Source organism: Miniopterus natalensis, chromosome 1, assembly GCF_054644295.1.
Source record: "Miniopterus natalensis isolate mMinNat1 chromosome 1, mMinNat1.hap1, whole genome shotgun sequence".
NCBI classification, from domain to species: domain Eukaryota; kingdom Metazoa; phylum Chordata; class Mammalia; order Chiroptera; family Miniopteridae; genus Miniopterus; species Miniopterus natalensis.
The window spans coordinates 162,979,730-162,992,982 of NC_142081.1; the positions used below are offsets into that span (position 1 = coordinate 162,979,730).

The window sequence follows — 13,253 nt, forward strand, 5'->3', positions numbered from 1 at the left end:
CCAATAATGAACTCTCAGAAACAGACACTAAAAACACAATACCATTTGCAATCACAACTAAAATAAGATAGCTAGGAATAAGCTTAACCAAAGATATAAAAGACCTGTCCTCGAAAAACTACAGGACACTAAAAAAAAAAAAAAAAAAAATAGAGGAGGACATAAACAAATGGAAAATATACCATATTCATGAATTGGAAAAATTAACATCATAAAAATGTCCATACTACCCAAAGCAATCTATAAATCCAATACAATCCCCATTAAAATACCAACAGCATATTTCACAGATCTAGAACAAACACTTCAAAAATTTATATGAAACCAAAAAACACCCCGAATAGCCATGGCAATCCTGAGAAAGAAGAACAAAGTTGGAGGGATCACAATACCAGATATTAAGTTATACTACAAAGCCATTGTAATCAAAACAGCCTGGTACTGGGACAAGGACAGGCATATAGATCATTGGAACAGAACAGAGAACCCAGAAATTGACCCATGCCATTACTCTGAATTAATATTTGACAAAGGAGGCAAGAACTTATAATAGATTAAAGGCAGTCTCTTCAATAAATGGTGTTGGGAAAATTGGACAGGTACATGCAAAAAAATGAAACCAGACCACCCACTTACACCATACACAAAAATAAACTCAAAACGGGTAAAAGACTTAAATGTAAGACATGAAACCATAAAAATCCTAGGAGAAAATGTAGGCAGCAAAATCTCAGATATCTATCGTAGAAATATATTTGCCAATACATCTCCTAAGGCAAGATAAACAAAGAAGAAAATAAACAAATGGGACTGCATCAAAATAAAAAGCTTCTGCTCAGCAAAAGGAACCATCAACAAAATGAAAAGGGAGCCCACTGTATGGGAGAATATATTTGCCAACGACACATCTGATAAAGGGTTAATATCTAAAATATATAAGCAACTCATACAACCTAACAAAAAAGAAGACAAACATTTCAATTAAAAAATGGGCAAAGGACCTAAATAGACACTTCTCCAAAGGGGACATACAGATGGCCAAGAGACATATGAAAAATTGCTCAACTTCCCTAATCATCAGAGAGATGCAAATTAAAACCACAGTGAGGTGTCACTTCACACCTGTCAGAATGGCTCTATCAACAAATCAACAAATGACAAGTGCTCTCAAGGGTGTGGAGAAAGGGGACCCTAGTACACTGCTGGTGGGAATGCAGACTGGTACAGTCACTATGGAAAGCGGTATGGAGTTTCCTCAAAAAATTAAAAATGGAGCTGCCTTTTGACCCAGTGATCCAACTTCTAAGAATATATCTTAAGAATCCTGAAACACCAGTCACAAAGACTGTATGCATCCCTGTGTTCATAGCAGTGCAATTTACAATAGCTAAGATCTGGAAGCAGCCCAAGTGCCCATCAGTAGATGAGTGGATAAAAAAGCTGTGGGACATTTACACCATGGAATACTATGCAGTTGTAAAGAAGCAGGACCTTTTATTTTTCTAAAAAGTTATTAAGGTCTTGAGGAATAGTATTAGTATCAGTATTATATCCTGTACTACACATATGAGGTATTAAAGTACTAGATGCTGTCATTATTAACAAAAAAGGGGATTTTTCACAGTCATGAAACATTTCCACTTTGTACTCTGTTGTTACATGGTATATTTGACCTTTTCTAAAGATCCATGGTCCAAAAAGTCTGTAGATCTTAATGTTGCTTGTTTACTTCCTTTTATTATAAGCAACCTTAGATAGTCCACATGCATTCCGCTAAAATCATTTCATGTTCTCTCAGTATATTTTCTAGGGGATGTGTCATTACCAGTTTTCAAATTTTCACTAAGTCACTTTTTTCCTTTGAGGAATGGATTGTAGCCTTGATGTTACCCCATTTTCTTTTCAAAAGAAAAGAGATAGTATACTTTTACAATGGTTTCAGTCTTCACAAAATTGCTTATCAAGTCAGAGGTCATCAAAGAGTAGAAAATAGTTGGAACGATTCATGTTCCGAGTATTTCCAGGATGATTCACTAGGCAACAAGAACACAGATGGATTGAGGCTCTTAGTAAAAGTGTGTATAGAGGTGAAGACCAGAAACTGTAAGTGACAAAACAAAACAAAACAAGCAGCCTGATAAGATAATAGGTAATAAGGCCAATAGGCTTGAGGCCTCAGAGTGGTTGCAGGAGAGGTATATTGGAAATAACTGATAAGGGAGAAGGGAGGAGCTTGAAGAAAACATGAAGCTGCAGGAATAAGGCTCCAGAAGTGAAACGTTTAGGGCACTGATGAGTTTCACAGTCTGATTATAAAATTGGTTGGCTGAGGTAAAATGGAGATAATGATGGATGAGTAGGAGAACCTAGAGGATCAGATGGATTATGCACAATGATACTGAAGTGGAGAATGATACTAAGAGGCAGGTGTTAAAATCTTTCAGTTAAATCAAGGGAATAACCACAAGCTTAGAAATGGCATCAGCTGGTGGCAGGTGCCATTATTCCTTTGTTGTGCCCTTCCTTGACCCAGCTTGCAGCGTGCCATCTCTGAGTTCCATTAACCTGGCTAACACTGATCTCCCCACCCTGGTGATTTTCTGAGACCCTGCCCCACTCAAGTCACTTGTCCAACCTGAACCTCTTTCAGAGGCTAATCCACACAGGCAGCTGGCCTGGGCCCATGCTGTGGATTTTTCCTAAAATCTATCAAAGGTCCACAAATGCCAAACTAGCAGTGGCTGGTCTCAGGTGTTTTGAACCTCTTTGCTAAGCAGCCCCAAGCCTGGCACTAGTGGCAGCCAGCCTCGGCTCACAGCATAATCACTCCCAGGTGCCTCCAAGCCCAGCACAGGCAGCTACTAACTGCAGATTCCTCTGTAACTCCTACTAGGTAGCCCCAAGACAGACACAAGCAACAGCTAACCTTGGACTGCACTTAAGCCCCTCCCAAGAAGCCTCCAAACCAGTACACCTGGGAGTCAGCTTCAGACTACCCCAGAGCACCACCCATTAGCCTCACAAATGACACCCCAAAAGAGTGGACTGGGCAGGTGCCAGAACCCCAATAAAGCAAATCCCACCCTGTGAGGTCAGCACACACACAACAGCTTGTCCGCTGCTGTAGTCACAGCCAGCCCTCACATCCAGCCAGCCTGACGAGCTGCCAGATGGGAGGGGGGTTAAGAGGCTGGGTTTAAAAGGAGAAAGGATTACGAAGTACAAATTGGCGGTTACAAAAGAGTGACGGGGTGTTAAGTACAGCATAGGGAATATAGTCAATAGTATTGTAATAACTATGTGGTGTCAGGTGGGTGCAAAACTTATTGGGGGATCACACTGTAAGTTATATAAACGTCTAATCGCTGTGCAGTACACCTGAAACTAATATAATATAGAATGTCAAAGAATGTCAACTGTAACTGAAAAATAAAAAACATTTTAAAATAAAATAAAGCCTACCCAATTTAAAAGGAGTCTGAACATGCATAGTAAATGGTATTAACGTAAAACAAAATGGCATCAGTTAAGAGAGATGGAATGAGTGTCAGAAACAGAGGTCTTTCATATGTAGCAGTGTAGTAAACTAACTGACTTGAGAATGCTGTGGTGAAATTCATGTATCTTCAGGAAAGAGCTACACTTTCCTTGAAGGTAGGAAGAGCATGTGTAGTAAAAAGTTTGGGGTATAAAATAGGATCTGCCAAAATGGAAGTTTAGGGATAAAGGGATTACTTTTGTGCCCCACCCACCCACCCCTCCAATCTGGGAAAATAAAAAGCTTCGTGGAAGACCTGGAGCTAAGCTTTAAGTATGGACAGTATTTTGAGATACAAAGAATATTCAAGACAGAGGTAGTATCAGAAGAAAGTAAAGGGGTGAAAATCCTGAAGCAAATTCATGGATATAGTGGCAAAGAGTTCCATTCAATTAATAGGCAAAAACAACTCGGGAGGGTTGTAAATAAGACTGGGAAAGTTCAATAGGGCTAACTGTAGCTTTGATAAGAAAAGAAAGTTCACTTTTTTTCTTTAATAATTAGAGGTTTTATAGTGGGATCTTAAAATTGAGATCCATCCTTCTTAGAATAAAATAGAAGATTTCCTTAAAATTGTTTGATAATGTGGAGACTTGAGTAAGACCAGTTAGTGAGCCTAATCATATCCCATAAACAGTGGCTAGCTAAGTCAAGAGCAGTCTTGCTCCCCTGATGGCTTTGCTCGGGTGCCTGAGGGCAGAAGTGGAAGACCACAGGGATATGGAGTTTACTTTTGCAGAACTTTTGCAGAACTTTTTCTGGAGCATTGAGTGTCAGATCTAGAAGAGACCATAGAGAACTGACCCAACTCACTTGTTTAGTGGATAGAAACTCAGGTCCAAAATGATTGGTACTTTGTACAAGATGATAGAAATTTTTAGTTCCAGAGCTAGCAATTAAAGCCAAGGTTCCTGATTGTTAATTTGCTGGTGTCTTCTCTATATGTAAAACAGAAACTCAACAAGATGCTGGTGAAGATTACATTTTCACTGAGGCTAATGTGCATATAGACCCTCATAAGCAATTTATTTTAAGATCGTGAGTGAGGAAACAACAGTCCTTTCCCCCCCTTTATTATAGAGAACTGTGGTAGAATATCAAGATCAGAAGACTATTGACTGAGTGATTTACCAAATCATTTACTCTCATTGATTTAGTCTCAGTGCTGGATTGTGACTCAGCTTCAGTTTAGTTTCTTCACTTATAAAATGAGGATAATCATCTATCCTCTACTGAGGATAACACTAGAATTGTAACAGGCATTAAATGAGGTATTATATGTAAAAATAGCATAAAAATGAAACGTGAGCACTAATATTGAACAACACTGCAAAAGATGCTGTCACTTCAGGCTGTTGAAGGACTTTTAAAAATAATTTTACATACTTTCTAAAATGGGTGCACAATATTAACATATTAACATATAGTTGAAAACACTAATGCTTTCCTTTTAAATTTTGATGAAACTTTATTTGAGAATTTAGGTATTTTAATATTTGATTTTGCCTTCTTAGATGATCTATCTTTGCCGGAATGCCAAGGATGTGGCTGTTTCTTATTATTATTTCTTTAAAATGGTAGCTGGTCATCCAAATCCTGGAACTTTTCAAGAGTTTGTGGAGAAATTCATGGATGGACAAGGTAATAACAGTGTTGTTTCTTTCAATTCTTTCAAGGTAAATGATTCAAGACAGATAGCATCTCTGAGCAAAAATTTTTGTTGCCTTTCCTGGTTTATCATCCCTGATCCTTAATTAAAACACAGACGTTTTAGGTGACCTTGAACTTTAGAGCAAGCATAGGGTTTCCAGATGTGGATGGCGAATTGTAGAATATAGAAAGTTCAGTTCAATGCCTAAAAATAAATATGTAAGATGTTGGAGGTAACAATTTCTCTCTCTAAGACTGAGACTTCATGTCCAGTTTTTTCTTGTCTTTATTAGAAAAATATTTCACAGCATATTATTACCACTCTATTGAACAAGAAGGAGAAGGGAATAGAAGAGGGAGAATGTCCATTTGTTTCCAAGGAAAATTTCAGGTGTTACATGGACCAAAATTTATAAAGAAGTCTGAATACCTATGAAGTTTTTATGCATTCTACCTAGTGTACAGTCTGAATGACTCAACTAGATCTCTCAGAACAGTACAAGGTTACTTGAACAGTAATTCTGGAAAATTTTGCCTTTTTAGTTAACTCCAGATGAAAGCAACTAAGTAGATTTGAGGAAGAAAGTGTTCAGGAGATTCTAGTATTAACTGAAGAAGGCCATTCTGATCCCGTGGTAATAAATTGTAAGGAAAATGATAACAATCCCACTTTTATATCCATAAAAATGAAATTGACTCAGTAAAAGTAGGATATATATGCTTTATTTTTGTTGCTATATTTGAGAAAATTTATGCTCATGCATAATGAATAAAATATTTGCCTCCAGATCATCAAAACCCACATTGTAAGGCAAAGAAACATAAAGTTGAACCTCCACAAAACATGAATAAGATAATTATAAATATCACCATATAACTTTTTTCTGTAAAGAAAAATTGCCAATAGAGTCAAAGAATAGAAGAAATATGCAGTGATCTAATGCAAAGCAAAATACTTTGACTCACACATTATTATATCATTCTGTCAGCTTTTATTGGGGAAACACTTGGATATATGTGAGAGAAGTAAGGAAAAAGAAGGGAAGAGACAGCATTTGGTCGTATCACATCATCTCCAAAATCTAATTCTTTTAGAGTGAGAATGACACTAAAGTTCCCTCAGAAAACAGCTCTTATAATCTAAACTGCAAGCAATGTAGTAAACTGTTACATAGTTACTAGCTTCAGTAGCCAAAACCAGTTTGTAAATGGAAAATTTGAGACCTGGGCTGAATTCTTATTATAAGAACATTGATTGTTCCACTAACTAAACTCTCTTCACTAACAATCTGATTTTACACACACACACACACACACACACACACACACACACACACACACTCACTCTGGTTTCAAAAGTTATCTAATAAACTCTGAATCAAAATTATGGGAGGGGGACTTCCTTCACTTTTTCTCTGTGCCATAAACCGTGTCATAATAATGAAAGTTGAGAATATGTTTTTGTACATGAATTATTCAACATATTTTGCCTCCTTGCTGCAGAGAAATTTGCTTAACATATGAGGCTGATCTCTACTTTTCATTCCACGATCATTTATTTATATTTATTTGTTGCTACTGTTATTTAAAAACTCTTTTTTCAAGCTGTATAAAGAAGATATTATGCTCTTATGTTGTTTTTATCTCTAATTTTAGTTCCTTATGGTCCCTGGTATGAACATGCAAAATCTTGGTGGGAAATGAGAAATAATCAACATTTGCTCTTTCTTTTCTATGAAGACATGAAGGAGGTGAGAAACTGAAAACATATGGACAATTTAGTAATTTCTAAAATGTTATCATTTGGCAACATCTAGATACAAAAATCTGCCTTTAGATAAATAATGCAGTACCTCTAAAAGCTACAATTATCCAGATAATTTAACACAGACTTAAAGTTAGTAAATAAAAATCTCCTGTGAATGAATATGTTTAAATCCAAGTCTCAAAAAATTACCAACAATAAAATTTTGTGGAACTTGAGTTCATAAAAGAAAATAACAACATCTGAACATACACACGGATACATACATACAAGGAATCGCAGCAGGCAAGAAGAGTCAGCTGGTCTCCAAATCCACAGATGTTAGAATTATCGAATAAGAGCTTTAAAATAATTATCCTTAACATGTTTAAAGAAATAAAAGATGAAATTTGGATCTTACAAGGAGCAAGAGGTTACTGAAATTAACAAGTCAGATTAGAAAAAATAACAAAATAGGATTTCTAAAGTAATAAATTAAAATTAGAAACTAAGAGATGGTTTAAATAACAGATGATACATTACTAAATCATGGATTGGTAATGTGGAAGATGGAGCTGAGCTAATTCTATAGAATTTACCACATTGAGATAAGTAGAATACTTTATTTTTTAAAAAAGAGTAATGGATATGTAGGCTAACATGATAAGGTCCCACATATATAAATTCAAACTTTCAGAAGGAGAGAGTTAAGAGAATGCTTAGAACAGCAATATACAAAAGTCTGATGGTCCCAAAATTTCCTTATAATCTAGTTTTTCTCTAGTTTCATTAGTAATCAGGATAATTGCAAATAAAAATCATTATGAGATGTTATTCCATACCCACCAGACTGACAATAATGAAAAAGTCTGACAATAAAAATGTTAGTCAGGATATGGATCAGTGAGAGGTACCACACTGCTGATAGTAGTGTAAAAAGATACAAACACTATGGAAACAACTTGTCACTGTCTACAAAGAGCAAAACATGAATGTAACTGAAGATCCAGAAATTCCACTAGTCGATATATATTCTTGAGAAACTCTGGCTTGTGTACATTAGGTTATATGTACCACAATTCTCACAGCAGCATTCTTCATAACCATAAACACTGGAAACAACCTAAATACGCATATAACTAAATCATCAATACATGTCATCTAATTCAAACTGGAAGAGTCAAGGAAATCATCTCAAAGAAGGTGATACATAAGCTGAAGTTTAATAGGCAAGCTATAATTTGTAGAATAGAGAATTTGAGAAAAGCATTCTACATAGAGGTAACTACATGCCAGAAGAAGCATTATGGTTAGTATTGAAAATAGTTGCATTGGTTGATGTAGCTGGATCATAAGGTACACAACAGGAGGGACATAGATAGAGATGGGGATGTTTGTAGCTACAGCTCATATATAACATCGGATGTTCCACGTTGAGTATTTGACCTTTTACACATTTTCTTAATCTATCTGGTTCCTTTGCTTTCCACTAGTTACACCAATAAATTAGAAGAAAAATAAAAGCTATCTGCATATTTTCAACCCAAAACTTGATCTATTACAGGAGACTGTACTATTTGAGAGTGTATATTAATATTGATAGATATTTATTGAGCATGTACTATGTTTGAGGATATGTATACATTTTTTGGGACACCCTGTATATTAGCTCTTGTAAATAATGCTGCAATGAACATAGGGTGCATACAGCTTTTTGAATTAGTGTTTTGATTTTCTTCAGATAAATACCCAAAAGCAGAATTGATTGGTTATATGGTAGTTCTATTTTTAATTTTTTGAGGAAACTCTATGCTGTTTTTCATAGTGGCTGAATCAATTTACATTCCCACCAACAACGCGTGAGGGTTCCCTTTTCTCCACATCCTTGGTAAACTTGTTATTTGTTGATTTTTTCATAATGGTCATTCTGACAGGTGTGAGGTGATATCTCATTCTGGTTTTGATTTGCATTTTCCTGATTATTAGTGATGTTTAGCATCTTTCTATATTTGTTAGCCATCTATATGTCTTCTTTGGGGAAATGTCTGTTCATACCCTCTGCCCATTTTTAATCAGATTGGTTTTTTTATGTTGAGTTGTATGTGTTCCTTCTATATTTTGGATATTAACTGCTATTGGATATATTATTTCAAATATCTTCTCCCATTCAGTAGGTTGTCTTTTCATTTTGTTGGTTTCCTTCACTGTGCAGTGGCTTTGTTGCCCTTGCCTGAGGTGATATATCCAAAAAAGATATTGATAAGATGAATGTCAAAGAGTATACTGGGTGTGTTTTCTCCTAGAAGTTTTATGGTCTCAGCTCTTACAGTTAAGTAATTAATACATTTGCGTTTATTTTCATATATGGGTAATAAAGTGGTATTATGTATATGGTATGTAAGAAACTATATGGTGGGAAGTATCTTTTATGTCCGTTTCATGGCTCAGGAAAATTGTGTTTAGAGAAGTTTTAAAAATATAACTTATACAAGAAGTACTTTTCCACATTAGAAGCCCATTCTAGTATCAGTGAGAGGAGGGAGAAAAATTTTTCTCTCTCTCTTTTTTTAATCCAAATAGTAATGCACTCAATTTCAGTAATTTAATCTTCAAAATACTTTTTCTTCTTAGGATATCAGAAGAGAGGTGATAAAAGTGATGCGATTTCTGGGAAGGAAGACATCAGAGGAGCTTGTGGAAAAGATTGTTCAACACACTTCATTCCAAGAGATGAAAAACAACCCATCTACCAATTACACAACACTACCAGTTGAAATCATGAACCAAAAAATATCTCCCTTCATGAGAAAGGGTGAGATGGTCACATGATTTGCCTCTACTGCTATCAGAAGTCACAAGTTGAAATAGTTATAGGCAAACACCTATCGAGGCCTATTCATGCCTGCGAACTCAGCTTGTTTTCTGCAGAGCTGTTTCACATTTGAAAACTCACTTTCCTGTGTTACCAGTTCTTCAGAGACATAAAATATTAGTACTTCTACTACTCATGATAAATTGCTATTACTTGTTGATTACTTAGTATATGCAGCATAGTATATTAAGAATGACTGGCAGCTACTGCAGTCTCAGCCCCAGGACTAGTGCCACACTCTACTAGCCACCATTTACTAAGGCTGGGTGCCCTGGTGCTACACCATGTACATTATGGAAATATATATACATTTAAAATTCTAATTATCTTTAAATTTTTATCAGAGACTCAGGGGAGAGCTTCAAAATATTATCTCACTTTGAGATGAGGAAACAAGCTTACAATGATTAGTCAGCTTTTCCTTGACGAAGTGGCAGACATTTTCGAGACTAATAGGCAAATGTCCAAACTCATCAAACTGTATGTACATTAAATATGTACAGTTTTTATATATTAATACCTTTATACCTCAATAAAACTTTTTAAAACAAGACTAAGTTTCAAAGCCCTAAGTAGCAAATATGGCTCTGTTTGGCAAAAATTTCAAAATACAATGAAGTGACATTCTGTTGAGAAGACGTGTGGTCTGATGAGACACAGACAGTTTATAAATCCAAAGACATGTAGGATATGAAGAGTACTGGGATATCCAGTCTTACTGATATGCGAAGAACATGTATTTGGGGGGTTTTGTTCGTTTATTTGTTTGTTTTAGAAGCAGAATAGAGAAAATCTTGCTCTTTGAACTAAATTGTCAGTGAAAAGGCCAGGGAATTTTTAAAATAATGGGAATAACAAACCTGCCACTGAGTGACAACAGGGAGCTCCTGAAAAGAGAGTTAGCATGCAGGTAATATTTTAATGACCCATTTCCAGATTATCTCTGCCTCCTTTCCCATAATGTCCATATATCTATTTAAAATAAAACACTAGACTTTAATTATCATGCTTGTAAAGGGCTGCTCACTGCTGTATCCTCAGAACACATATTTGCTATCTTTTGCTTTCCGGGTTATTTCACTGGGAAAGTTTAGAGCTTCTTGAGCTAAAGTGGGAAGTGAACTATTGACTTATTTACAATCAGGGTGCCTTCCTTCTGCCAGGGGAGAGCTGGATTTGATGGAAAGCAAAAGGGAAGGGCCTACTAGACTGTTGCAATAAACCAGGTGGGAAACACTGAGGAGCTTCAATGTCAGTGGCAGCAGAAATGAAGAAAGGAAAAGAAGTGTGAAGAAAACCTGAATATGAATAAAGAATTAGATGGAGGACTGAGGGGACAACTTCCAAGTTTATGCTTTGAATAACTAGTGCTGCCATTAATCAGGTTGTGAAAAAGAAAACACAATTTGGTGGGGAACAAAATGAATTAATTTTTTAACTAAATTGGGTATGCTTGTATGGAATACCATCTAGACAGTTGAATATGAAACTATAACTCTGGATTTGAGTGTGCTCAGCATGAAGATGATATTTAATATTTTGGGCATGTATAAAACGTAGATCTCATTCATATTAGGAGGAAGCCGCAACATTTGAGAGGAAATTGGAGAAGAAAAGTTCAATGAAGGAACATTAGAGGGAAGAATCAAAGAAAGAAATTTGCTCTTTGTTGTTGCATTAACAATCACAAGTTCTTCTTTGTAAGCTCAAATATGTATATTATTTATGGTATATATTTTATTATAATCAAGGGTTACAAGAATAAAAGTTGATTAGGTGTTAATGAAAGGGGTGAATATTAGGAAACTTCATGATTCTGGCTTGAAGACATAATACTTATTGTGTTTTTTCTTTGTTACAGGGATTGCAGGAGACTGGAAGAATCACTTTACAGTAGCCCTGAATGAGAAATTTGATATGTACTATGAGCAGCAAATGAAGGGCTCTACACTGAAATTACGAACTGAGATCTAAGAAAGGTTTCCCTAACATATCAGAGGTTTAAGCTTTTCTTATTTTAGATTGGTAGAGAGAGCCATGTGAAAGGTTATGTGGTCAGGTTCACATGGTTATTGAGATCTCAATATAAAAAGACAAGAAGGATTTTTTCCTGACATTATCTTTTTATTTTATTTTTAATCTTTATTTTTCTCCTCCATTTTCTTCTTTTTACAAATATTACACAAAGCTATAATCTATGGGAATGATGTAAGAACACACAGATAATTTAAGTTAGAAGCTCATTAAAAATCAACAAGCATTCCAAATTATTTTCATGCTGGTTTCCACGCCCCCATTTAGTAGTATATTTAGTACATACAGGAACTTTGAAAATTTTAGGAGAAATAATTACAATAAATAAATTTGGGGGCATAATTATACCTATTATTTACATCCTGATTTTTTTTTTTATTTTTTGCAAAATGACTTAATTTGAAATTTACTTTAATCTAATGTAAATTTTGGCTATAGCTGAATTGATCAGATATCTGTCAATATTCCTGTGTATTATTTATGCTTGAATGTCATATAAAAATGTAATGAATTTTCATTCTGTAAACGAAAGTTTTACAAAATTTGATATTTGCTAATAAAACAAAACAAAAAAAACCACGAGGAATAGAAGAACAGTTATTATCTTTTATATAAACTATTGTTTTTGCTTATGTCTCCTATTTTTCTGCATTCTATTGATGATTTTTTTCCCCTATACTACACTTGTTTTTCACAGCTGATGTCTCTTTTCTCTAAATCGGAAGACAAACAAGATCTTAAAAAATTTACTATGGGTCTTTAGTAGATTATTACATTCTTAATTCCTAACCTACAAGGTCAAATCTAAGGAGAAATAAATATGCTTTGCTTTCTTACTCTTTAGAGAAAAGTCTAGAGATTTCTGAACACCCTGTTTAGTAGTATGATTTTTCAGAATTAAAGCTTCTGAAGTAAGTAAAATTACTTATTTTTTTTAAAAAGAAATATAACATAGTTATACATTATAGAAAAATTGGAGAGTTTTGAAAAATATTAAGTTTTCATTGTGGTCAAGATGAGAAGCAGAACCTCAATCATTAAAGGCAACAATTGTTCTTTCTTTTATTTCTTTTTAAATTAAAGTTACACAGTATTTTATGGTATAAATGTACTAGAGCATTTTTACCCACTCATCGACTGATGGGCACTTGGGCTGTTTCCAGATCTTCGCTATTGTAAACTGTGCTGCTATGAGCATAGGGCTGCATATATTCTTTCTGATTAGTGTTTCAGGATCTTTAGGATATTCTCCTAAAAGTGGGATCACTGGGTCAAAAGGCAGGTCAATTTTTAATTTTTTGAGGACCCTCCATACTGTTTTCCATAGTGGCTGCACCAGTCTGCATTCCCACCAGCAGTGCACTAGGGTTCCCCTTTCTCCACACCCTCGCCAGCACATGTCATTTGTTGATTTG

The 13,253-nt window shown here is 35.1% G+C and overlaps 1 protein-coding gene across 1 annotated transcript; it reads left to right on the forward strand.

Annotated features, from left to right (window-relative positions):
- The first annotated feature begins 3,618 nt into the window (after positions 1–3,618).
- On the forward strand, positions 3,619–12,430 carry LOC148094480 (sulfotransferase 1E1-like). The gene is made up of 5 exons (XM_087827018.1): positions 3,619–3,654; positions 5,053–5,179; positions 6,845–6,939; positions 9,564–9,744; positions 11,666–12,430. Exons 1-5 carry the CDS (start codon positions 3,619–3,621, stop codon positions 11,776–11,778), a joined length of 552 nt encoding a protein of 183 aa, XP_087683144.1. The 3' UTR covers positions 11,779–12,430.
- Positions 12,431–13,253: the final 823 nt, after the last annotated feature.

Excerpts from the sequence above, each read along its gene's own strand:
- LOC148094480 (XM_087827018.1), top strand. The coding sequence starts at position 3,619 with ATGTATCTTCAGGAAAGAGCTACACTTTCCTTGAAG. Across the intron at positions 3,655-5,052 it reads GAGCTACACTTTCCTTGAAG|ATGATCTATCTTTGCCGGAA; the intron begins GTAGGAAGAGCA and ends TTGCCTTCTTAG. Across the intron at positions 9,745-11,665 it reads ATCTCCCTTCATGAGAAAGG|GGATTGCAGGAGACTGGAAG; the intron begins GTGAGATGGTCA and ends TCTTTGTTACAG.